Here is a 26,427-nt window from a genome sequence, read left to right as displayed (position 1 = left end):
AAAATTTTACGGAAAGATTTGCAAAGTTTTTTTTTAAACGTTTTATGGAACTTTTAATTTTTTAAATATATACGCTTACAGGATAAAACGTCGAACGTTTAAAACTCGTACGGTTAAAAAAATAACGATTTAATAGTTTAAACTGGGAACGCTATACTGTATCAAGAGTCTTGCATATTTAATTGTCATGTATGTGGGTTCATTATTGACGCTATATACAGTTATTTGCTGTATATTTTAATAAGTTTAAAATGATGGTAAATAACAACTGAGATATAACAAACTGACGCGAATATTTTTCAAACTGAAATACATCAAAAAGCAGCAGCAATGTTAAGAGCTTGAGAATATAGCACAAAATAGAAACATAAGCGCCCTAAGGTTGTTCGTTTTTACCAACGAAAGCCTATAGTTAGTAAAACTTATATTTTATTATTTGCTATCGGCTTGGCTTGTAAGATGTTCCTTTCTGGTCATGACAGGTTCATATGAACTCAAATTACTTACAGTCAAAATTTGAAAAAGTAACCAGAAACGTCGTTTGTTTTCCGGCACTGTCAGAAGACATTAGCAGGAGCAGCTTTAGCTGTAATTGAATATTGAAGGTTGGTTAACTTCAGGATTCGCTAAACATGAAAAGTGGTTTTAGTTTCAGACATCCTAGCCATTGAACCGACAAACTAAATTGTACAGTAGAAGCATTGGCAGCTAATTGTGACTAAAAGTGGGCTGACTCCAGTCGTAGTAGTTGTACTGAGGCGCAAATGTTCTGGCCGTTCCATCGTAAGTCGTCTTTGTCTCGACTTTTGCAGCAGCGGCCGCTGAAAAAGTTGGTGGAGGCACTGTTTACATATAAACAAATATAGAGGTTTTAGCTGCTTATCAAATAGTGTTCCGCTAAACCCTGGTTGTCATGAGAAAGTTTTAAGAGTTCTACGCATTCCTTAAAGGAAGTAAATGGGGTGACCTTGAAAATCACTGAATTCTTAGCATTTTACGAGCGTTTTCGGCCAAGTTTTATTGTTTAAAGCTGTGGTTCTTAACCAGGGTTCGATCGAACCCTTGGGATTCTAAGAAGCTGTTTCAGAGGTTCAGTGCGAACGTCCTCTGAAATTTCCATTACAGGTTTTAGGCCATTATAGCAGCAAGACAAAATATATTACACTTTACTTCGGTTTGGTTTGAAGGGGAGCCCTAAAACTTTTCAAACGCTCTCAAAGGGTTTCATAAAACAAAATATAACGTTTCCAAACGTTAATTAGTTCGTCGGGCAAGAAAATTAAACGCCTACCATGCAAGAAAATTAAACGCCTACCATGTTGGGTCACTCCCATCTGGTTTGAATTTGGGTATGGCTGGAATTGGGTCTCACTGGTTGAAATTATGGGGCGCAGGGGCTGGTTGGGGTCCGGTCTTAGGGGTACCGTCCCAATCACGATTGGAAGTTCCACCCAAAGGTCCCTATGGCATGCGGCTGTGTCGATGCAGTACTGAAAAAAAAATAGCATATTAAAACCGAAAAAAAGAAAATCTGTTATTCGAAAGAAAATTATGAGCATATAGCGGTACCTATTAAATTTGTTACCTAAAAAATATATTTAAAGCTTAAAAAATGACCTACCATTATGAAAAGCTTTTATTGCTAAACAAAGTATAGCTGTGAAATAGCACACGTAAAAAATTTACTCGCGTGGAAATAATCAACAAAATCCCTTTTTATTTGTTTTCTTATTAAAAACGTTTCCCTTAAGAAATAAACTACTATTTGTTGGTGCTAGGCTTGCACAAGAGTAATCTCGCTAAGAGAAATTACTTAATGGACAGTTGTAAATAAGTCATTTTTAGAAGTCCCAGTCAAGTCGTTTGTAAAATAACTAAAGTCCAAATAAAGTCTTTTTGAATAAATAACAAGTCAAGTCCCAGACCAAGTCACCAGTGACGCAAGTCAAGTCATAATTAAACCAAGTCATCTCCAATTCAAGTCCTTGGTATAAAAACAAACGTTAAACTAATATAAATTTTAAACTTGTTAGATTATGAGCAATAACGGAACTAAAAAAAACGAAAAACACAACATATAGCAAATTGTTTTGTGTGAAAAATGTTTGATAAATAGCTAAATTACTTCTTTAAAACTCAATACATTCGTCTTATTGGGTCAAAAGTCAAGCCATTTTTCCCAAAAGACTTCGGTCAAGTCATATCATTTAAAAACAGTAACTTAAGTGCACTTAAGTCAAGTCGAGTCATTACAAAACTGTTAATAGAGCAAGCTGATTTCTACTGTTTCCATACTGCTTACCTCAAGATAATACTTAACGTCAATGATGCTGCAAAATCGTAAACTGGATGGTGGTAAAGGTGGTATCTGGATAATTTTAAAAGTTTTACAAATAATGCAATTTTTGAAGCAGTTCAAAAAATATACAGAAGAAATGAATTTACACAAGGTAAAATTAATAACCTGCAATTTGTTATCAATAAGTCATTCATAGAAAATTAAAATAGCACTTATAAAATGAGTTTAAATTTAAGAAAAACGTCACAACTCGGTGGCGAACTAACTTGAAGCCTTGCATTGCTGATGTGAGCAGATGATTGTCGTTTACATTTTGGTCCTTTTTCCTTGGCGACTTTAACTGTAAAGTGGCGACTCTTTTTTGTGGAATGTTCAGTCACCAACTGAACAAGGCTGACTTTGCTACCAGGGAGATTACTTGAACTGTTAGCATGAAAAATAAAATAAAAAGATAAAAAAATTATGATTTACAACAATTGCCAAATTATAACTACTTGGACTAAAGATTTTCTAAGTTTAAACAGAATTTTAATAGCAATAAAATTATAAATCAATACCTGGGACTTTTAAATAAAATAGTAGCATTATTTAAATAATTCATACTTTTGCTTTAGCTGTTTTAAATAAAAAGGTAGCCTAAGCCCTTTAAATCACATCGTTTAAAATAAACTAAAAAAAGTCAGGTTAAGACAACAACCTTTTGTTTTCAATGCTTCCATTTAAGTTGATAAATTCACCTGGAACATAACCGCTTTTATCTGTGCTTATTCTAGCCTCCATGGGACCACTGGCGCAACACCAACAACACATCATCTTTGTATCACTGCCGGAGGACGGAGTCTAAAAAATTGAGAAATCGATAATTTAAAAAATATTTGAGTCAACATAAATTAAAATTAGAGTTCAATAAAAGAAAAATTAAATTTTTACAATTTATTTACAATGCAATTAAAAAATGAAAATGTGTTCTGGTATGGTTGCACTGACAATTTAAAAAATAACTTACCCTTGAATCAGGATCATGATTTAAATCAAGAACATCAAGAACCGTGAAGAGAGTCATTGTACAAATGTCAAGGGGAAGTATTGTCCCTTCCACCATATACCGGACATAACCATGCTTAACTACAGCAACAACAAAATACAATGATTGTTTAAAACAACATTTCAGTTGTAATCAGTGTTGTAACAAAAGTATTTTGCACAGTTATCAAGTCAAATCCCAGAAAAAGTCATCAGTTGTCCAAGTCAAGTCATTGTTAGAGCAATTGTCAACTTTAAGTCATGTCATTAACATAAAAAATAACAACTTAAATTGTTGAAATTGGTTAAATCGTTAACTCGACGAATTACAGATAAATTGTTAAACTCGTCCGATTATGAGCAATAATTCAACTAAATATAAACATCGCAATATAAAGCGAACAAATTGTTTTACCTGCAACAATTGATATACAAAAGCATTTTTTATTGAAAACCTTTAATATTACTTAATCTACACCAGGGAGTCCAACCAAACCAGAACTATATGAACGGATTTTTGCTAAAAAAAAAAGCAATTTTTTCCCGAACTGTAAATAAACCTGAACCGTTTTTGCAAGATTTTATGGAGCCGAACCGGAACTGAACCGAAAATTTTGAAAGTACTTGAACCTTAACCGTACGCTAGCCTGTTAAAAAACGTTTCACTCAAGCATGACATCACAAGTTGTATGTTTGCGGAGTCTAGTAATACCATGTTCAAAATTTTATGAAAAAAAAAATATTTTTTAAATTAAACATTTCTTTTTAGTTTTTCAGATATATTTTAATAATCAGCTGCTTGCTTTTTAATATGTCACAAAACTTAGATTTACTACCAGGTTAAATTAAATCATTATTCTCTACATTTATTGATCAACATTTTTAGATTTAATGCAACTTTAATTGTATCCGAACTGGAACTTTAGGAACCGATTTTGAAATAACGATGGTCGAACAGGAACTGAACCGGATCTTTCAAATTGCTCCGAACCAATCCGGAACTGAAAAAGTCAAACAATTCGACTTCCTGATTTAAACCAAATTGTTTGACACAATGACTAAAGTCATTGTCAAATTATTTGTCCGAAAGACTTAAGTACACTTCACTTGAGTTATTTAACAGTATTTTTAAACAAAATTCCTTAATAACTTTTTTGATAAAATAATGTAATGGGTGCTATATTTATGTTATCTAGGTTTATAAAAATAATATATTTCGTATGACCTTCAATGGAAGAGGGCAAATCAGTTGGTAACTTGTAACTGAATGGATAGAAATTTCTTCCTAATAGGATCGTTCTGTCTTCACCTACATCTAAAGTATTTAAAAATAATTTGGTTAAGTATTTGTAATACTGCAATGGTGTGGTTCCACTTTTCTAATTTAATATTTTTTTGAAAAATATGATCTTTAAAAACAGCTTACTTATGTAGCAAAAAAGTGGAAAACAAAAATACTTTTTGTAGGAATTATATATATATCTAACAAGAAGATTTGGCCATGCTTGAGCTTACCCGGACCTAAGACGGTTATTTCATCGCTAAAGTAATTTTCCTCTGCCCCAAAGTATTCAGTGCGACGACTTTCCTTAGACCCACTCTGTTCTGTCCAATGGACTTCGGCAAAACCTTTAAACTTTATTTTAATCCCTTAATAGAAAAACATTCAATAATTACAAACATACATTTTTTCTGAAATCGTTCAATAATAGAGAGTTTTAAACTAGCCTGTAAAAAGTTTATTGAACTCACTTGCAAAGCTGATTTCCTCGTAAGCATTAACTACAAGATTTCCAGATACAACTTCGTTTGCAATATAAACACTTTTGTTGTCAGTCAACTCAATGAAAGTATTGGCCTTTTGCTTAAACATTTCTCACAATTTTGTTTTGTAAGCTGTTGATTTCACCTGTAAATAAATTGCCTTATTTGTAAACAGCAGAACAAAGCAACAATGCGTCAAATGCAAAAATCAAGCTTGCTTGACATTTCTGTAGCTTTTTGCGAATGGTAAACAATTTAAAAGTTTGTTTAACTTGTCTGTTTAAATAAACATCATTTTGCAAAATGAATTGGTACTTGATATCACAATTATGGTGGCAAGGAAGTAGGTTCTATAGCCTACCATATCATAAACCAAGTTTTAAGTGTTAAAATGTTTTAACGGGAACTTTCTGTTGTTTTAGGTTTGAAATTAGGTAGATTATCTGGTGAAAACAGTTGTAAATTGTTGTCCAGTGCTCTGTTCTAATAGACACCAAACGTCATATCCGGCATAAGTATTTTAATCTGCGTCAGTAATTATATCTATACACAATACACATATAAATCATGAGTAGAACTATAGATTTTTATCATAGATGAGTAAAAACTAACTTTCTATTGTTTCTAAACATAAAAAAATCAATTGAAGACACCTTCACATAATATGCTAATTTATAGGTGAACTGAATATGTAGAGGGCATGATTTATTACCAAGTAATGGCTTTTGTATTTATCGTACGTTTTATGATGTTTCCACTTATGTGACAAAATTATTGCCTAATGCCTATGTGAAGTGTAGCGAATCAGCGTCTGTATTTGTTATTTACAGTACTGTGTTTATTGTGCGTGTGCTAAAGTCTGCTAAAGTCTTTCTGGCGTGTTTCCTGTGCGCTGCATCCTGCTAGTTAACTGGCCAGTTTTAATCCTCAACGCATTCGCTTTAAATGCAACGTTAGTCAAAGTGTCCTTTCTACTGCACTACAGTCAACAGATGCATGCCTTACTTGCGAGACGTGTTTGCGAACTATGCTGAATTATGTGAATGTACAATAAATCTATAAGCGACCTGACAGTATGCTCCTTAAATTACAATGGCAGTTTGTTTTAGTTTCGATTAAGTGGAGTCAGATAGCACGGTGGTCATGTCTCACCTGTCGAAATATACAGAAGCAACGCTAACTCGCACCAAAGTATTAGAATAAAAGCGTCAATTAAAACGCACTTCTGTTGAACAAACTAATATAAGTTTAAAGGCCCGTTTACACTACAGCTGCACTGAGCTGAGCAAAGCGTAATTTTCATTTAAATTCTGCTAAACTCAAGCCCCGTGCAGCAGCTGCAGCTAGCTTAAAGCTAAACTCAAGCCCAGTGCAGTTATACAAAAAACGTTACGTTTGGTCGCGATTTTTACGCCCAGCGCAGCTCACTGCAGCTGTAGTGAAAACAATTTCACGCCCAGTGCAGCTGTAGTGTAAACGGGCCTTAACAACTTAAACTCGTGCCCCACAAATACTCCAAAATTTATCTCAACAAATATTTTAGGCCAATTTCTCACTTTATTAAACTATAGGGTACCAATTCACGGGAAACGTATTTGCTAAGCTAGTGTTACGCTACTGCAACAATACTTGTAAAGTACGCTCGGTGTTTAGGCCAATTTTCTTGTCTCGTGCACTGTCCTGCAGCCCAAGCGTAGTTTTAACACAGTTCATTGCATTGACGTTTACCAAAACGTCAGAAGCACATAAGATTTGCGTGTGAAATCAGCGTTATTCGTTAATACAATTATATATAACACCCCCAGAATGACCGAGGTCGTGTGTTCGAATCCCACCGCGGGCTATAGTTTTTTCAACCGGTCGATACGTTTATGCTTGTTAATCTTTGTTGGCCGTCTAATCGAGCTAATGAAAGTGTTTTTATAATTTGCCTTTGGTACCGTGCGTAAGGTCACACAAAGTATTTATGAATTCAAATCTCGTATAGTCACACTTTTAAACCTTATGATTTCGCTAAGCATGTTAAAATGCGCTTTTTCTGTTATTTTCTGGGGTGAAACAGAATTTCACTTATATTGATTTAAGTGCACTTAAATCATTGTTTTAAATGACTGGCTTAATTCAAGTCATTGAGGTAAAATAACTTTTCTTATAACGATTGAAGGCCGATTGTATTTTAGTCAGCATAGCTTTAATCGGTGTGAAAATTAGCGAACGAGTTAAAACATAAAAATCGCAATGCGAAGAGTAAATTTCGTCGGATTCAGAAACTACACACGTGCACACAAATTGCATTATTAGCAAAAAACTCGTTGAAATGCGGATATATGAGAGAGGTAGCGAATAAAAACAGCACAAGCCGGTACAAGGTCATGGAAAAATTAACGACGAAACACTGATAAACGAAGTAGTTTTACAAGGCAAAGTAAAAATAGAGCTAAGGCGTCAAATTAAATAATATATATTGCAAGGTAGCATTTTCACACTGCCTATATGACGATTGTTCGTTGCAAAGATGATAAAAAATACATTTGGCAAAAAACGAGGGTAAAAAGCAATAGTGCAAAGCATGCCTAAACGAAGTTACAATTTACTAGCGATACAGTTGAGTAAGAAAAGTTGACAGATGGAATTGTTTAAAAGACTTATGCCGAATTCCTTTTTTTTTTTTTTTTAGCAACGTGGGAAAATACAAAAGAACATAACTTTTTTTAAGGCCGTGAAAGATCTCTTCCGCTTTTCTCGCGGCGACCCAAATAGTAAGTTTAAGTTTTACAGCGTAGCTTTGGCGACCCAATACTTTCCACCAAACTTTTCGTTAGCGAACAAAACACATACACTACAGTTCAAAAGTTCTTAATCAATTATAATGAGCCATATATTCGCATTGCTTCCACAATTCTGCTAAAATGTTAAAGAAAACTTGATCAAAACCACTTCAAGACATACAGAAACTACTCCAGTCGGCGACTCAACCGAATGAAACAGTGACTCTATTTCGGGCCGCGAACCATGGGTTGAGGAAAACTGCTTTAAATAATACTTAGTTCCGCGGTACGCAAGCTACTCTTAAAATAACATGGATGAGCGTACTCCAATACGTATAATAAGGTTAACATAGGGAACATGATTTTTTCTCTAACATAAACCAGTTTAGCGATTCACACCACAATGTATCAAAGAATAATATTAAACAGTAGGAGTGTACCATACTTTATATATTACTCCGATTCGATACATAATGTTAAAAACTTTTAAACCGATAATAAATGACGTCATTACTATGGTCAAATAAGCCAGGGTTTCCCAAACTTTTTTGGACGACGGATCACGATTTGCGAATCTGTTTTTTCGCGGACCGCAATACAAAGCAAAAAATAAATAAAGCCGAATTTCATTTATTTACAAAACTGACAACATCAATTCGACGGAAACTTTTGCCTCGGCAGTAACTTTTGTGTAGGAAAGCGGTTGGAATGATCTTAATAAAACCGAAAATACCGAATGGCGATAAAAATATATTATTACGTCATAGACGAGGAATAAGATAATTTTTCGTAAAGAACTTTTTGAATATAACGAAGGCGCAACAGTAAGAATTACGATACTGGATAGCGAAAGCTTTCGAAATCATTAGGTTGTGAAGAACTGCGGCAATTATCTTTTAAAGCGTACTACTGTACAACGTATGTGTAACTTTTAGTTTCTTGTCATATCGCCAGGGACCACCTGTGCAATCGTCGTGGACTACCATTGGTCCGCGGACCACAGTTTGGGAAACCCTGAAATAAGCAATACTGATAAAAGTGAAACCAAGTTTTGGCTACAATCCGTTTTTATCGAACATCCCCAGTTAGTATAGGTAACACACAATAAGACCTATAAGGCAACAATATCTAAAGCAGAATAATCCATATTCTATAATGCCATAGTATTAAGACCAACGACAAGCCAAATACACAGTATTATCCACGACAGAATAATATCTAAATCGTCTGACTAAGACCTAAACCTGTCGGGTTAGAAATTGGTTTAAGGTTAAAATTACTAGGGGAGTTAGTGTTGTAGGGATGGGGTTTGAGTTTAGGTAAAGTGTTGTTTAGGCCTGGTTCTGAACCATTAGGTCTTATTCCGACGGATTTAGGTCTTATTCTGATTTAAACGTTATTACGACTATTAGGTAGTAGTCCTATTTTGGTCGTATTCCAAACAGTGTTTTTTTCCGAGGTTGATATTGTTCTTATTTAGGTATTATTCCGACGGATTTAGGACTTACTCCGATTTAGACGGTAGGCTACTACGACCTTTAGGTATTATTCGTATTTAGGTCTTATTCCAAACTGTTTTATTCCGACGTTGATATTTTCTTACTTCGGTCTCATGGCTGAGTCCTTAGTTTGGTGTAGGCTATGACCTCTGACCCCAGTCGTAGTAGTTGTACTGGGGGGCAAAGGTTTCGGCTGTGTGCTCGTACGTATTGTTGGTGGGGATCTTGACCGGGGCACCAGCACAGTAGGTGGCTTGGGGTGCTGGAAGAAAAACGTGTTTAAAGGCACAGCCGGGAGGGTTGTAGTCGTTTAAAAACGATTCAAGACAAAAGAAACTATAAAAAAGTCGTGACTACTAGAGTTTTTTTTTCAAAATATATACTATAGTAGGCAGCTCCAAATTTTAACTATAAATATCTCTGTTAGCGGGCGTGAAATTAGAAAACATTCTTACCGTTACGCATAACAATTTTTGAGAGATGACGTCACAGAGCTATGTCATAACAATTTTTGAGAGATCACGTCACAGAGTTACGTCATAACAAAACGTCTAAAACAAGTAATTCTGGACAATCTAAAGTTATCGTTCGGTGCAGTGAACAAATATGCAACTAATATCTTAGTTAAATGCATTTAGAAACAATGACTAGCAATCAATGACATTTCTTTTGTAAAATAATAACATATTTTTACTTTGTTTACGGCGTACCTGTTGTACAAGTTATTTTACCGGGACGGCGAAGTTTCAAAACCGTTCCGGCTTGATTTCAGCACTGTCTGTTAGCAAAATCCTACAAATGCTATCGAGCTAAATTTTAACTCGTTGATAAAACAAGCTACGTATAGTCACAAATAGAAATGACCATATACGGTTGTCCACAAACATTTAGTCTACTCAAAGACTTGCGTTAAACTAAACCTATACGAACGTACTCATAGAAAAGAATAAATAACTCGGCCGCCTCGGAAAAAACGACAATCTCAATAAAATCAATTGAGTTTGCTTGTACTAACAGAATGTAGCAAGCATTGGCGTATGGCTGTTTCTCGACTCGCTCCATTCTATCCCTGTGTAGCTCAGTTGGTAGAGCGACCCAGTTTGACTGAGGTCGTGAGTTCAAACCTCACCACAGGCTAGTTGTTTTTTAGCCTGCCGACAGATTCGGTTAGTGTGGAATGGCTTTCGGTGTACTATAGTGATATGTAAGCCGTAAGTAACCGTTGGCCAATAGCAGCTTCAGAATGGCAAGGTTAGTACAGTTGAACACATATCTTTGTGTATCTTTCATTGCCAAAAAAATCAGTCGAAATTTTCACACAATAACCACAAGTGGGGTGTCTATATCAGTGGTTCTTAAGCGGGGTGCCGCGGCGCCCTGGTGTGCCATTTTTAATGCTCAAGGGTGTTTGAGACTTTTTTAAGAATCTGATTTTTGCTCAATTGGTACATGTTTTTTACTTGTTTTAAGTTGATTGTGTTGTTCCAGTTCCATTTATACTTAATAGTGACATTTCATTAAAATACTCAACAAAAATTCAAGTCGGGGTGCCGCAAATCTATTTACTATTTTTGAAGGGTACCGTTAGCCAGTGTTTCTTAATGAGGTGAATGGTTCACCCCTGGGTGAATACATTTTTTGCAGGGGTTAACCAACCAAAAAGGGGGTGAATAAGGGTAAACCGTTAGAAATGGATTATAGCTAGCTAGGAGCCGGGCGAATATTACGGGTTCTCTTATATATAGGCGATATAGTTTTATCATATCATGAGACAAGGATGAATGAAATCCGGAGATAGATGCTAGGGGTGAACAAAACTAAAAAAGTTTAAGAAGCACTGCCGTAAGCCATGAAAAGGTTGAGAACCACTGATCCATATCTTACCGCTTGGCATGTGAGCGGTCGCGTTACGAAATGCCGCGTCAGCTGCAAGAACCTCGGGCGGAACGGCGCCGCTTGATTCATCGTAAAGCGGAATAGTTCCGATCTCGATAGGGCAAGGAACCCGGAGGTTGTAGTGAAGAGATGGCATGTGCACGCAGAACTGAAAAAAACGAAAATTGACTGTGGAATGTTTATTTACAGCCGGGGTCACCAAACTACGGCGCCGACGGGCCAAATGCAGTTCATTTTCGACCAAACAAGGGTTTTAATTTATAGTTTGTCAACGGAAAGGCTTGTCAGCTTTCAGCTACAAAAATAAGCTAAATTTATTTTCATGAAATTTTAAATACAATCACCAATTCATAAAGCTCACTATGTTTTTTAATAAATTATTTTTTTGTTTTCTATGTTTAATAATAACTATTAAAGTCGAAAAAGGTCAATCAATGATTTTATAATCCACGCGCGATCTCTAGTCTTTGTTATTAAACACATGGGTGTGTCTGTCATTGAACGAATAAAATTGGTAAACTCGTTAAATTATGAACAAAAACTCAACTAAAAAACTAAAGCTCGACTTATAGCAAGCAAATTGTTTTATGTGCACAAAACGAAATAAATAACCAAATTTGAAAAAAAAGTTAAATAAAAACAGTTCATTTCAACTTAAGACTATATAACAGGGGTGTCCAACATGCCGGCGTGCCAATTTTTATCTTATAACTTCTTCCCGTGCCAAAGTTTAGTAATATCATTCTTTCTAATAATAAAAGCGATTTTTTACAAATAATAAAAACGTGTAGTTAGCAGTGCGCATTACTGCATCTAAATGTCCGTCAGTGAGCTGACTTTTGCTTTTTGTTTCTTCACACCAAACTTTATAGTTATGTGAATTCTAGCCTCCACTACAATATGATATTATAGTATTTGAAGTAATTGTTAGTTGTCGCGATTGCAGCGATTGTTTTATATTGTGAATAACAATGGCAATTTACTGTATAAAAAATGTGGTATTTTTTTACAATTGGCTGAATAGCCAATTAAGTAATTTAGGGGTGCTTGCGTGTCATTTTTTATTTGGTCGCGTGCCACGCGTGCCGCTTGTTGGACATCCCTGCTCTATAACTAAGTCCAGGCCAAGTCACTTGTCGAAAAACGACTTAAGTCAAGCCAGATTATTTGAAAACATTGACTTAAGTGCACTTAACGAGGCATCACAACACTGACAAACTTGTCACAAGGGTATTTTTACCGCTGGTCAAGCGATTAGGGCGTTAGGTTAACTAAGGCAGAGGTGGAAAAGACAGATGTAAAGTTCAATCACTTGATGTAAGTACAAGACTATTGTGTTTAATGATTCCTTTTTACTAGTATTTATGTTTTGTCTGAATTTGATTTACCTTACACAATTTGTTTGAAATATAAAAAGTTCAAATTACTTGATATGCAAAAAAACATTTGCGGGAAATCAATTGAATCTAGTTATATAACTTTGCTATGACGATGACTTCTCTTAAAATAATTATTTGACTGGGACTTTCGCTAATAACCAAACCTAACACTTAAAAACGAAGTCTAACGGCATTTTTTACATTTTTTTACAAACCTGCAGGGAGTATTGAAGGTCGATAATGTTGCAAAAACGCAGCTGGCTCGGAGGTAAGGGCGGCACCTGATAAAATAAAACACAATTAGCGATATGAATACAAAAACATCAAAAGTTTAATGATGAATTTCAAAGCCAAAAAGGTCAAGGAAATCGACATCACCTTGATAAAGACGTTGAGTTACGTGCTTGTCAGTAAATTCTAATCGTAAACGTAAAAATCGCCAAACCACCAAAATAGGCCCAAGTTAGCATCAAGAAGAAAACGCTGCAAACAGACTTTTACATCGGGTTCTGTTGCGTTCCATCTTTTATAATTAAGATTTTGATCTAGTTCAGTCATTTATATTAACTGATATTGATATTTCGTATCAAAAAATCTTTATCAAGATGATTAAGGATTTTTTTCGACATTTTGGCTTTGAAATTTATTATCAAGCTACATTACAGATCCGTGCATAGTGCACCGAAGCAGGTTACTTTAAACCAGCGAACCGGGGAGGGGGGGGGGCAAGCAATTCTAAGGGGGGTGCGAGCTCGACTTCAATATTTTAACTTTTTGCAGTGATTTTAATGGTTTCGTTTGGGTTAGGCATAATTCCTACATACAAACTCTGTTTTTTGCCAACTTTAACATTAAAACTGCAAAATTTTTCGCGCTGCGCGCGAATCTTATAAATCCTTTTTAGAAAATCCACGGTATCACCGCTCTATTAAGTTAATTTATAGATAAACGATAAAAGCTATCGCCCTTTCGGACTATTTTTCATCTATATTTTATATATGATAACAGGCTATAGCAACAGGGGAAGTCGAACTTTTTTGCGCGAAACTATGTTGTTTTTGCAATATTGCCGTTTGTAATGTGTCTTTTGAAACGCGATAACGTAATGTTTAATATTTGCGCTTGACATTTTATGCGCTTGACATCATACAACTCTTACAACTGTGGAGTCAATGCCCTCGCAACACGTTTGTCAAAATCAGCTCGATAAAATCAATGTGTCGAGCTTGCGCAATTTGTTGTGTGCCCAATGCGAAACGCCTCTTCGGTTGCAGTTTAGCCAATTCGACCAAATAAAACTCAAAATGTTTCGCGCTTCGCGCGACCAACAACACCCTTTACTATTTTCCTGTTTTTTCAGTGATATTTAATTGCAAAATGACGAAATATTTTCATAGGGGGCGCGAGGCATGAGAAAATTACAAAAGGGGGGCGCGGCTGAAAAAAGGTTAAGAACCACTGCTTTAAACAATCCAATAGAGGTAACTGTAGTATATTAAAATAAAAAGAAAGGTTAACGGTCTTTAATCGTTTACAACACACAAACACACAAGTGATAAACATACACGATGTTCAGAAGGTTTTTCTATGAAACAACAGTTTGTTGCAATGACTGAAAGCAAACCACATGTAGGTAGATTTTTTTATTGTTGTATGCCTTATTTTTTTCATTAAATTTAAAATAATTGGGAGCGTAAAATGACGTGTTTAAGTTTTTTTTCAAGAGCAAATGATTCTAGCACCAGCCAAACTAATACAAACATACACGATATTCAGGCTGCTCTTATAAACAATTTTAGAAGGACACAACCGCTCAAACTTACTTGAATCTTTTCTCCGTTAATATTAGTGACCGAGCGAGCTTTACAGCCAGCACCTTGGACCGTTGCAAACGGGATTGGAAACGACCTGGTTTTGCTTGTAGCGTGTTGTGTTACCGTTTGTACAATACTGAAGTCGCTACTGGGAAGGTTTGTTTGGCTACCAAACGAAAGCAGTTAAAATGAAAACACATTTTAGTCGCTACTGGGAAGGTTTGTTCGGCTACAACACGAAAGTAGTTAAAATGAAAACACATTTTAGTCGCTACTGGGAAGGTTTGTTCGGCTACCAAACGAAAGCAGTTAAAATGAAAACACATTTTAGTCGCTACTGGGAAGGTTTGTTCGGCTACCAAACGAAAGCAGTTAAAATGAAAACACATTTTAGTCGCTACTGGGAAGGTTTGTTCGGCTACCAAACGAAAGCAGTTAAAATGAAAACACATTTTAGTCGCTACTGGGAAGGTTTGTTTGGCTACAACACGAAAGTAGTTAAAATGAAAACACATTTTAGTCGCTACTGGGAAGGTTTGTTCGGCTACCAAACGAAAGCAGTTAAAATGAAAACACATTTTAACAGGGTATTTTCACGAGTAAATAACAGCATTATTAGGTAAATAACAGCATTATAATAGAGCATTTAAATTTAATTTTAAAACGCTTTTTTAAAGCTTGATTTTTTCAAGTAAAATGGACGGTTAGTGTTATGCCTGAACTTAAAACTAAAGCATATATAGATGTGTCAAACTATTAAAAAATTTAAAACTCAACTGTAGCCTATTTTAAATTTAAAAGATAGTAATGTTTTAGCCCATAGCTATTCTGGCAATCACAATTTAATAAACCAGTAAAAAAAAACACTTTATTATTTAAAAAACAACCATTAGGTAATTTCTTAAATTTAATTTAAAAGAAAATAAGTCTCCAAAAAAAAATGTAAATTAGTTAGTTTTTTTTTTACTGTGAAAGGTAATGTAAAACAAATCATGAAAATAAGTCAAGACTTAAATTAAATGTTGTTCATACATTTTAATACAGCATGGTAGCAGCACAGTAAAACATTCATTTTCCTACCTCATGTTTTCGATGACAGCATTGACGGTGATAAATTCGCCGGGCACAAAACCTGACTTTTCGATGTTAACTTTGCCAACGATTGGCCCATCGGCGCAACAACAGCAACAAAGCGTTTTGCTGTCGCTTACCGCAGAAGCCAACTAAACATAGAAAGTAATAAAGCATATACTTGTTTTGCTAATGATTTTATACTAACAAACCATTTTGCTTAAATTTCATAAAAAATTTTTTTTGATTGTATAAGGTCAAAAACAAATTATTATTAAGTCTATAGATCATGACAATTTTGGGGTGTTTTTTTTACAGAAATTATACATCCAGTCTTAATCATTTTACCTATATAACAGGCAAAATTTAATTTTTTAGTTTCTATGAATAAATTGTGACTTCTAGAAAGTTTTTTTGCAGCTCTAAAAAGATTTTTCCCCAAAAATACCAATTATGTATAAAAAATCACACTTGAAAGAGGCTATTTGTTACAAATATGAATAACACTCAAAAACAAACACACTTTGGCATTTGGGCTGTAGTTGAGATCAAATTTGTCCAGCACCGTAAATACAACCATTGTATTGATGTTGTTGAAAATTCCTTTCCTGTCGATTTTTCCACTCACTGAATATCGTACAAAGCTGCCATCAACTAAAAAAAATAAGTAATTTTTTTATCAAAATCATTGAAATAAAATTGCCAGGAAAATTTTTTAATAAATTAATATTGCTATTAAGCGTCATGGTTTCGCCTTTTGCTTTTCATGAATGAAAAAATAATTCATAAAAATATTTTGGAGCATGAAGGAAAAACCAATTCAACCAACTTTAAGTAGGAGAGATACACAGATACATGTTCAACAAGTGATTTGAACATGTATGTGTGTTAGGGTTGTTCAGATTTAACTTTTTTTTGAAAATTAATGGGGTAAAGTAGGGCTTTGGGGGCTTTCAGAATACATTTTAAGTTACATAAAACTGGAAAATAGATTAGTGATGCTTTCTTGCCATTGTTTAATATAAAAATTACAAGGTTTCTTTGTTTTTAAAGACAAACGTACAGTATCGTGTTAGGGGAAGTCCCGGATTTTAGCAATTTTAGTGTGATAACTTTGGGGTGCCTGCGGAGCCCCTAAATGTTGTCCAATTGTTTTGAAAACTTGTGAAACTGATTTTTATGTGACACATAATGGGAAATCAAGCAGGAAGCATAAATTTTCAAAAAAAAGTTAAATCTGAACATCCCTAAATTGTGTGTCTACTTTGTTTCTTTCATTGGATGATATGGTACTGTAGATCTCCTTCAATGACACATACAGTACATACTGGTTCAACAAGTGTGATCTGAACCGGTATGTGTGTGTATCTTTCATTGGATGACATGGCACTGTAGACCCCTTTAATGTGAATTTGCTTGTTCTAACAAAATGTAGAAAGCATGACACATTCGGTGAGTCTGCAATGGCTTTCAGTGTACACTTCAGGAAGATTTTATCTCGATAGTTAAAATTGTTTTTTGTTTGGATCAAATTTTACCTTCAAATGAGGTTGGTATGTTCATTGGAAGCTGATACTGGAAAGGGAAAACATGCCGACCAGATGAAAGCACGCCAGAGCTATCTATAGAATATTTTAAAGCAATTTATAGGAAACAGGTGAAAAATAACATGTTAATTATTTTCAATTCAAAAAGTTCTTATGACATCCAGTTGATATACTGCATACTAAATACTTTTACCAATTCACAAGAAAACAATTTAATCTAATAAATAAAAAGAAAATATTTTTAATTTAAAACGATTTATGAAACCGAATTGATATTAATTTTGTATACTAAAATATTTTGAAACAAGAAAACAATTAAATTAAATAGAAAAAATTAAAAAAATTTAATTTAAAAAGTTTTTATGACATCCAATTAATAAACTATATATCAGGAATGCCAACAACTGTAATAAAGTACCTTTAAAACTTATTATTTTTTTATAAATGTAGAATATTTATATATTGTAATGAAAACATTTGGTTTTGAGAATGGTGTGCATTTTGTCCATAATATCTATATGGAAATTAAACATGAACTATAACTATCAGACATTTCTTATACTAATTGGGTAAAAACTATTAGCATACCTGATGACATGACAAGAACTTTTTGGTCAAAATAGTTCTCATCAGCGCTGTACGTCTCAGTTTTTCGGTCATCTCCAGTGCCACTTGTTTCCGACCACGACACTTGAGCAAAACCTTTAAACTTTATCTTGATGTCTATGAAAAGCGATTGTGTAATTAGACAACGTATTAAGAAAGAAACTGTAACATTAAAATGATGCTCTTAGCATAAAGAAAAATGGCATTCATATATAATATACCTATAGTCCTACATACATATATGTGAATTCAAACACTACTTGTACAAAATTTCCCATTATAGCAAATTAGCCTACTATGCAACTGAAAATTTCACCAACATTAAAAAAACAAGAACATTTTAACGTAACTAAAGCTTTTTGTTGGTAAATAAATATAAAAAATGTAAATACTCTGGTTTAAGCACAATTGAAATATGGGCGCATTTACATTTTGTGAATTGTTTCCACTTACTTTTATAACGAACATTTTCTTGAGCTTCCAGGATTAGGTTCCCAATCAGAAACTCCCCAGGAAAATAAACCGTCTTGTTGTCGGCAAGTTCAATATAAAGCTTGGTTTTCGGTGCCATTTTAAATACTTTATCTAGTTGATTTTGTCAGAGAAAAACAAAATATTAAAAATGTAATTTTTTTAACTCTTATACCTAAAAAAAGTTGTTAATAGAACTGTACTAGAGTTTTTAAACTTATCAATTCAAATAAATGGATTTTGTCAAACTTAAATTCACTTGTTATTGAATCAACTTGTTCTTGACAAAATGACATTTTCTCTGAAATATTGCAAAAAAATGTTTTCTGTGTTTTTAGATGTTATTTGTATTTTTAAAGCAGTATTTATTTAGCATGGCAAAACACAAAAAGCAAGGGTTCCACATATTTAAAAGCCCCTTAACCTTACAACACGAATATTTAATGCCTAAAACTCTAAACACGTTCTAATCGTATAGCTATTTCAACAATGTGTAATATACATAGTCTAACAGCTACGGCAAATAGTAACACATTACATAGGTGTTCCTCATTCTAAATAAAAAAAAACATGTGCTTTACACTGTATTTCTGTACTTCACGTAAACCTTAGTTTTAGCGTGGGCTTAAATACATCACTGTGCCGAGATAAAATATCTCTCGTTTTTAAAACACGGAAATGTTCTTAAAACTTTTCCACTGTTTGAATTGTGATCATGAGTCACACCAATTTTACTATCTTGTTGTTGTTGTTTTTGGTTGACGTCATAGGATTTCCCCTAAGTAGTTCTTATTACGTCACGTTTCGTTAAACACACATCGAAACTGAAAAACAAAAATCCAGCAAAAGAAGTTTAATCAAAAGGGCGTTTTTTCTCTTTAAACTGATAAAAATTTGGCCTCCTTTTTGCAGTATCTTTGTAGCTTTCTGATTTTAAACTGGTTGTAATTATGAATAACAACATTTATATAAAAATGCTTATTAATGTTAACTTACTTCACGTTTGAAATACGCCAAGATTGACGGATTTAGCATCGTGAACTAACAAAGCGGTCACTTTATGTTGCGTTTGTGCGAAACTAAGTTGGGGTAAAAAGATTGTTTCGTTTTCTTTGGAGTTTAGCAAATAAGCCTATGACATTTGAGTAGCAGTCAATCACCTAACTCAGACAAGTACAACTACATAATAGGGTTGCCACACGTCCGTATTTTTCCGGACATGTCCACAGTTTCAGTGTTTCACTTTGCGTCTGTGAGATGCAATTTTTACTTTCACCAATCCCGTTAACCGTAAAAAATTGGAAATAGTTATTTTATTTTAGCATGTCTTATGAATTGTTCGCTCATAAAAAGTTCAGTGGAAATATTTGGTTTGCCAAAGCTGCGCTATTATATTTACGCTTGTTCATGGTAGCCGCAGTGTTTTAATCAAGTCATTTAAAAATGACTTAAGTCCCAGTCAAGTTGGTCCAAGTCAAGTCTTTTGTAATAAATAACAAGCCAAGTCATAATTAGAGCAAGCCAATTCCAAGACAAGTCGGTGTTCTAAAAAATTCACCTTAAGCTATTAAAGCTTGTTAAACCTATCCGAATATGAGCCCTAACAAAAAAGAATATTTGCTCCCATTTGAAGTCATTGTCGTCATTTAGGTGTAGGGACGAGAAGTTATCTTCTTATTTTAAGCATTTAGTTTGCCATTACGGTTGTTTGTTTACCCGTTCTGTTTATTATATCCTTCCCACCTTATATCGAAAGAAATGTTGGCAATTCTATCAAGTGAAACGCAATATTGTGTTAAAATTGTATGATTTTTGAGCTAGAATGCAGTTAGATGTTCTTTTTTCATTGAATTTGACAAATCGGCAATGCGGCGTTTCTAAATATGTAACATCGCATCGGTCCACTTCACATCGGTGTATAAAAAAACGTCCATTTTCGACAAGGACCGGGACGGAAAGCTTTTATATAAAGTAAAGCTTCCATTTGTTTTACTGTGTGAAATTTTGGAAGTTTTATCAAGTAACGCGCTATAAGCAACAAAAATCTACATTTAAATGAACTGCTTTTTAGCATTTTTTATTTGTAGGCCTAATAAAAAAGTAGTTTAACTGCGTTTTCTATGTTGATATACGTTTTACTTTTGTCTTAACAACCAGCCTCTCTTATATCATTTAAATTTTCTCAAAGGATTTGCAATGAAAATTTAAAATTTAAGCACGAAAAATTGTCAATCAGAATGTATTTTATATTTAAAAAGCGAATTAAAAAAAAAAAAAAAAAAAAAAAAAAAAAATAAAAATTTCAGCGTTGAAAGAATTTAACGACAGCGTAAGTTGATTGAGCTAATTAACCGAGCGTTTTGTTTCGCAGAAAGGTTCTATATGTCTGCCAGGAAGAAAAACTTTGACACAATCTTCACCCACTACGATCACGTGAGTAACGTCCAGGATTTAAAAGTAAAATATTCCCTAAAACTGTACACTTGTATTCCGAACAGCTGCCTCCTATTTTGAGTTTTTTTTGTAATATTCATTGTAAGTACGACCAATTATATTTTTATCTTTTTTAAATGCTTTTTGAGGGCATTTTTGTATAGGACTTTACATTTTACGATATCTTAGTTTAAATGCGTTAAAATAACACAACGCATTGCTTGACTCCGCCAAACCGAAATCAGCATCTGACAAGAATTTAAGAGGCAAGTGCCGGCTTTTGTGAAAACACCCTCCATGTTTTCGTGAAAACCATCTCAAATTAATTTTTGCTTTAGAACTACTCTATAATACAGGTTTGTTAGTGTCACAACGATGTCTATGACTGCAGGAAATGCGACCTGAAATCTAAGAACCAACATCTTACTTTAGGCCTACAACTTTAAATGAAAACAAAACCATGTTTGTTAATTTTCTAACTAAGAGTTGTTCAGAACGACGTAGTGAAGGCCAGCAACGATTCTAAAACTTAAACAGGTAGTCACTTTTGGTGGTAGAATTCAAGCCCTAACCACAGTAATAAAATTCAAACCTTAAAAATTATTTATAAATAAAATATTGACGTCACTACTGTACAGTTTATCGGAACGAGGAAGTTTCACAATATGTTTGATGTGACGTAATAATCGTACCATTGCTGTTTTACAGCCAGTTAAACTGTACTATTAGTATATTTAAATTTATTGACAGAAAACAAAATAAATAAATGCTGCAATTATAGGTTTTAGGTGTTCTAACCTGCGTTTTCGAATGGATTACTAGTAGTGACATGCAGATTTATCAGGATAACAGGCGACATGGAATCTTACCTGATTTGCAACATCCGAAAATGTAGAAAACAACTTCGTACAGGTGGAGCCTGGGTGACAGCATGTTCACATATACTTTGTGAGGAAGACGGCGAAAAGCTACTTGGTAGGTAGATTAAACATATCTCTTTTAATATTTTTTTTAACAGGTAATGTTTTACGATAACTGTAACAATAACATGTTAACCTTGATGAAATTACACCAGAGTATTATTCGAGTTACAATTGATGTACTTTTTTCTGACATTTCTAAAACTATTTAAATAACAATTTGGTAGATTCATAGTAAACAAAGTAGTTCTTATTGTTTATTTTGGTAAAAAAATGTAAGGACCTTAATTATTGTTGAAATTAACCATATTGATTGCTTATCAGTCCAAAAAGTGAGATTGGCAATCTCATTTTTATGAATGGCATTGTTAGTGAAGCAAAAGTTCTCATTTTCGCTGTCAATTATGATAACAACCACAGGCTGTATTGTAAAAATACGTTTATCTTTAGCGAACTCAAAAACATGCCCAGTTTGTGGGCACAGTCTTCCCAACAAAATGGAAATCGTTCACGTAAATATCAATCCTACCGAACTGTACAAGACCATGGCCCTGATCGGACACCGTCCAGATGTTATTCTCGACATTTGCTCAAGGGCTGTCGCGTTTTGGATGTTTCAGACCAACGAGGAGGCCAGATATAAGGTATTTTTGGTAGTAGCGGTTATTGAATGTAAACCCTTAACTGGTGCTTTTGGAAATATTTGTTTTAGTCAGTTCTTTTGGAAAGGAATTTACCATAATTTGTTCTGGATAAAAGCAAGAAATTTACGTTGTTCGGTTAGAATTTACGTTGGTGTAGTTTTTTGTTTTTCACAGAACAATTCTCAACCCGTTTCCATATAGCTGCTGTAGACATTAGTAGCAGATTAAAGCATTGATTGCAGGAGGCCTGATAACAACTATTTTTTTGCTTAGGGCAGAGCGTATCGCACTCGCATTGGTGAGCGAAAATATCTCAAAATCTTAACCCCGTAAAATGGCTATTGTTCAACAATTCAACCACAAATGTCAGGGTATTTTTCCAAACATGGTAAATCACGATTAAGATATTTGCAAGGCAAAACAGTTATGGCAAATGAATGCCAAGATTGTAGCCCATACCCGTCCTTAACTCCTTGAACTCCAGCTTAGACAGAGTCACTTCACTCAGTTGATATTGCTCGTTGAGTATATATTCACAAATCTCGGTTCACACGATAAAAGAACACGGTTTTAAAGCCCCTAGTATAAAAGCCGTATAAGTAGAATTCATCGAGAAACGCCAATCACGCTCGGTTCGGGTGCTGGTCACACCTCAGTGGACACCAGTTACGTATGTAGTTACGTCAAAATTTAACAACGCAGTGTAATACTGCTTGATAAGAGCTACAGTCACTTACTGACAAGGGAGCCACTTTGTTATTACATAAGCTTTAATTTGTACCCCACACAGGCCACTGTGACCTTTGTAACGATGACCCGCGCTTTGCGGACGATCACATGGTTAGTGGCGACCAATCAGAAGCGAGCTAAGGTTTGAATGATGCAAATAATGCAATTCAAACCGGGTTCGTCAGGGAGTTGTTTTAAACTTGTTGAATTAAAAATCACATATCCGGTATGTAAAGATGGTGGAAGAGATTGATATTTAATTATTTATCTTGATGTATTTTACCAGCATTCTGGAACCAACAGACATGTCTTTTAAGATTCCCGGACAAATCAATAAAAAGTTGCAAGACTTATTACGAGCGCCTTCAGTGTCCACTGTTACTTTGTATTTCGAGGGACTCACTGGCTAGAGTTAGCTTATTTTAAGACACTGGCTTTATTTTGTTTTTACCACACAGGAACACATAGTGGGCAGACAGCGTGAAAAGCTGACAAAAATGGAGACCGCCTTCGCCAAGATGGCGACAAGTTTCAAGGTGGAGTCGAAGTCGATGCAAGAAGAAGTTAGAAAGCTCAAAGACGATCTGTCCAGATCCAAGCAGCAGGTCGAAGAGGTAGAATGCCTTTTTAATCGAGTTTGCTCTTGGATCGTCCGACCCTTGTTATTTTTTTGTATAAACAAATTTTAAATTTTCTATGAACATATTATTGATATGTCTGGCATGTTCGATATAAAGTGACGTATTTCATATGGCAATATAAGCACTATTAAAATTTCATACTAAACTATAGCGTTTTTTTGATTAGAATCGCCATTATGCCAAGAAACATAGCCATTACTAATCCTTTGCCAGTAGCTAAAGAAAAACCTGTATAAATGTATAAAGTTTTTGAGGTACAATATATAAAACTAATTCCAAAAAAACCCTGAACAATGCATATAAAAAATCTTTTAAGACATTTAGGCAAATTGAAATGAACCTTATCCTTACATCAATATATATATTTATACTTTTTTCCAGTTAAACGTTGTTCTCCGTGAAAAATCGCGCGAGATGCAAAAGGTACAGGCGTCTCGTAATCTGGGTAAGTTGAGCGGGGGATTTTCCGCCTCCCCTGTCGACTTTACGTTCCCGGTTCCTGGAGAGGGGGATACCCGGCAGAACGACAAACCGCGACCAGCAAGCAGCGAATTTGTTATTCCCTTCGGTGAGCGGCATTTTTGTGGTGTTTTGTTACTAAAAATAACACCACGATTTAGTGTTATAATACTGAAAGTTTAATATCTTTGTAGATGGCCGTATTTTTCTAATTCTAAATAGAGATATCAGGTGGCGCTGTATAAAGACAAATTGTATTTGATTCTCGACAAGCTTTCGCACAATCGAGCTTCGTCAGGTCAAAGTAGAAATGAAAACAATTAAAATGCACGTAAAAGCCAAAGCGCAAGTAAAAGGCGATAAGAATGGTGACGTCTAAGATATCCACAGGCACATGCTCGCAAAAGCGTGTTACTGACGCAAAAGCATTTATACCAATAGATTCTGGTTTGCGTTTTTTTTAGTTTTTATGCAGTGTAGCGATCTTTTTCCGTAAAAGTAATGATTAATTTCAGAAAATGACCGAAGTTTTAAAAATAACAGCAATACTTTTGCTAATTTATTTATATTTTTTTGAAGAAATTTAAATTATTCGAAACGGCTATCAGTAATGGCGCAAGCAATATTTATTGCGTCATACCAAATAAAAAGAAGTATGCATATTTTTTGGGGGCTTTTTCACTTATGGTTCGTTCAATTCCTATATTTAAATTTGTGACGTCACGATGTTTTTTATTCTTCCGGAAAAATTTCACTCTTTTGATATAGTTCGCCTTCAACAATTACGAATTTACGACTTGAACAATGCCTATGCGATTTTGCTAAATTAGGGAGAACTTCGGTAAAAATGTAGTGGCGATATCAAACAAGCAATCAAAATATTTTGGGGGCAGCTGACTAGATGACTTAACAGTCTTTCGCCGCCCCCTGGAAACTACGGACGCTTCTTTATTATTTCAAATTTTGCATGCATGTACCGGTACCGTTGTTTCGAAATAAATTTAAATCTATCTATCTATCTGTGTCAACCAGGCAACTTTTCACCGAAGACATCTTCGAGGCGTGAGTCAAACTCTTCTGGTAGGAAACGTGCTTACCCTGGATCCCTACAATGCTCACCCTTCCAAGTTCCAAACCTGTTTCGATTCACCCCAAGTAAGAAATGACCTTCATTTTATTCTAAAACGCTCGAAATGCTCGGTTTAATAAACCTTAAAAATGTGGTACTTATAAAATATATATTTTAAATTATTTAGGACACTTTCAGGGTTATTTCTAAATAGAAATGCTTTAAGTGTAAAAATACATACTTTAGCAAGAATACCTAAATTTAAAAGTTAGAACTTTATAAAAAAGCTATTAAGGCTTTAAAGTTTATTATACCCAGACAATTTTTTTTTTTTTTTTAGATTACATGAACCAAAGAAAGAGTTTCGTTAGCTTATACATACACTTTTTTTAACAATATTTTCTTATATTAAATAGTTTACCATTACACACACACAAGTTTTTTTAAGTTTATAAGCACAGAATTTTGCAATGTTTAACAAAATTCAACCCATAACCCAAACTTTACTGTCACATCAATGCCCATATTTGAACATTATATTTAAACTTTATTCTTTTTATGTATTATAAATGCATTTAAAACCCTAGTTTAAATTGTTGAACAGAACACAGTTGTGTTCTGTGTGTTGGAAAATACTTTTTAAACATTCTAAATCTCAGCTGATCTTGCAGAAAAAGACGAAGGTATTTCAAGGCAACTATTTAGATAATTATGCTCTGAAACCAAGTCTATGGGTAGAACGTGCTTGAACCGACCGAGGATATTGCAATGTTTTTTTCTTCTATTCAATACTAATGAAATGTTTTACTCAGTTGCTTTTTACTTTAATTTCTACATTTTTGTTTTGTTTGTTTATTTTGTCGTTTAATTACGAATTGTAATCTAGTGTTTATTTAATACATGCTCAAACCATTTTCTTAAAAAAAAAAAAATGATTCTGTTCCAGAAAAAGTTTTAGTTTTTTAACCGCTTTAAAAAAGTCGTTAGCTTTCTTGAAAACTTTTTCCACATTTTTCCAGATATAAAAGTTTTATTACTGTTTTAATATGGATTCCCCGTTTTTTGACTAATTGTTTCTAGTATCGTTTTTCAATACGACTAAACTACTATATCAGCCTTTTGAAGATGTTACGATTTTAAAAAATCATTTAATCACGTCAAACTGGTTTACGCCAGACTTAATTTTACAGACAAAAATTTACGAACTTTCAACCACCTTAAACTAGTCACGCCATAAATTAGGAAAGTTTAGAGGAAAACATTGTTGATTAAGTTTTCTTGAAACATACTCCATCCGGCAACTTGATAACCTATTTTGAAATGGTTTAAACACGAGTACTTGCTAAAACACACACACAGAGAAGATACTGCCGACACAGAAAACTCACAAAAGTT

General features: G+C 34.2%; 3 protein-coding genes across 4 annotated transcripts; 1 reads left to right on the top strand and 2 right to left on the bottom strand.

The window, feature by feature from the left end:
• Window positions 1-162: 162 nt before the first annotated feature.
• LOC146139288 (arrestin domain-containing protein 3-like) lies at window positions 163-5,241 on the bottom strand. Of its 2 annotated transcripts, none has more exons than XM_083393052.1 (9): window positions 5,075-5,241; window positions 4,838-4,972; window positions 4,548-4,637; window positions 3,306-3,424; window positions 2,997-3,139; window positions 2,566-2,722; window positions 2,303-2,368; window positions 1,316-1,490; window positions 163-842 (listed from the first exon to the last, which is right to left on the bottom strand). In XM_083393052.1, exons 1-9 carry the CDS (start codon window positions 5,193-5,195, stop codon window positions 709-711), a joined length of 1,140 nt encoding a protein of 379 aa, XP_083249178.1. In that variant the 5' UTR covers window positions 5,196-5,241; the 3' UTR covers window positions 163-708. The 2 variants fall into 2 exon arrangements, with proteins under 2 accessions (XP_083249178.1, XP_083249179.1); XM_083393053.1 differs by having other exon boundaries at window positions 163-821.
• Window positions 5,242-8,338: 3,097 nt separating this feature from the next.
• LOC146139287 (arrestin domain-containing protein 3-like) lies at window positions 8,339-18,705 on the bottom strand. Its single transcript, XM_083393054.1, has 10 exons — window positions 18,120-18,705; window positions 17,649-17,783; window positions 17,052-17,135; window positions 16,037-16,167; window positions 15,523-15,665; window positions 14,452-14,608; window positions 12,844-12,909; window positions 11,238-11,397; window positions 9,458-9,615; window positions 8,339-8,868 (listed from the first exon to the last, which is right to left on the bottom strand). Exons 1-9 carry the CDS (start codon window positions 18,235-18,237, stop codon window positions 9,494-9,496), a joined length of 1,116 nt encoding a protein of 371 aa, XP_083249180.1. The 5' UTR covers window positions 18,238-18,705; the 3' UTR covers window positions 8,339-8,868; window positions 9,458-9,493.
• A 2,722-nt stretch (window positions 18,706-21,427) lies between these two features.
• On the top strand, window positions 21,428-25,129 carry LOC146139286 (E3 ubiquitin-protein ligase CCNB1IP1-like). The gene is made up of 5 exons (XM_083391788.1): window positions 21,428-21,545; window positions 21,941-22,134; window positions 23,322-23,477; window positions 23,886-24,072; window positions 24,996-25,129. The coding sequence occupies exons 1-5, from the start codon at window positions 21,428-21,430 to the stop codon at window positions 25,127-25,129; spliced, it is 789 nt and encodes a 262-aa protein (XP_083247914.1).
• Window positions 25,130-26,427: the final 1,298 nt, after the last annotated feature.

The sequence above is a fragment of the Ascidiella aspersa genome, chromosome 6, assembly GCF_963924565.1.
Source record: "Ascidiella aspersa chromosome 6, kaAscAspe10.2, whole genome shotgun sequence".
In the NCBI taxonomy this organism is placed as follows: Eukaryota; Metazoa; Chordata; class Ascidiacea; order Phlebobranchia; family Ascidiidae; genus Ascidiella; species Ascidiella aspersa.
This window is presented reverse-complemented; position numbering and strand designations above follow the sequence as displayed.

Coding starts and splice junctions, on each gene's coding strand:
- LOC146139287 (XM_083393054.1), bottom strand. CDS start 18,237: ATGGCACCGAAAACCAAGCTTTATATTGAACTTGCCGACAACAAGACG. Junction 17,784..18,119: donor AGAAAATGTTCGTTATAAAA/GTAAGTGGAAAC, acceptor CGCTTTTCATAG/ACATCAAGATAAAGTTTAAA. Junction 9,616..11,237: donor GACCGCTCACATGCCAAGCG/GTAAGATATGGA, acceptor TTTTTCTTCCAG/CACCCCAAGCCACCTACTGT.
- LOC146139286 (XM_083391788.1), top strand. CDS start 21,428: ATGGAATCTTACCTGATTTGCAACATCCGAAAATGTAGAAAACAACTT. Junction 23,478..23,885: donor CCAAGCAGCAGGTCGAAGAG/GTAGAATGCCTT, acceptor ACTTTTTTCCAG/TTAAACGTTGTTCTCCGTGA. Junction 24,073..24,995: donor CGAATTTGTTATTCCCTTCG/GTGAGCGGCATT, acceptor TGTGTCAACCAG/GCAACTTTTCACCGAAGACA.
- LOC146139288 (XM_083393052.1), bottom strand. CDS start 5,195: ATGTTTAAGCAAAAGGCCAATACTTTCATTGAGTTGACTGACAACAAA. Junction 3,140..3,305: donor ATCATGATCCTGATTCAAGG/GTAAGTTATTTT, acceptor TCAATTTTTTAG/ACTCCGTCCTCCGGCAGTGA. Junction 2,369..2,565: donor TCAGCAATGCAAGGCTTCAA/GTTAGTTCGCCA, acceptor AAAATTATCCAG/ATACCACCTTTACCACCATC.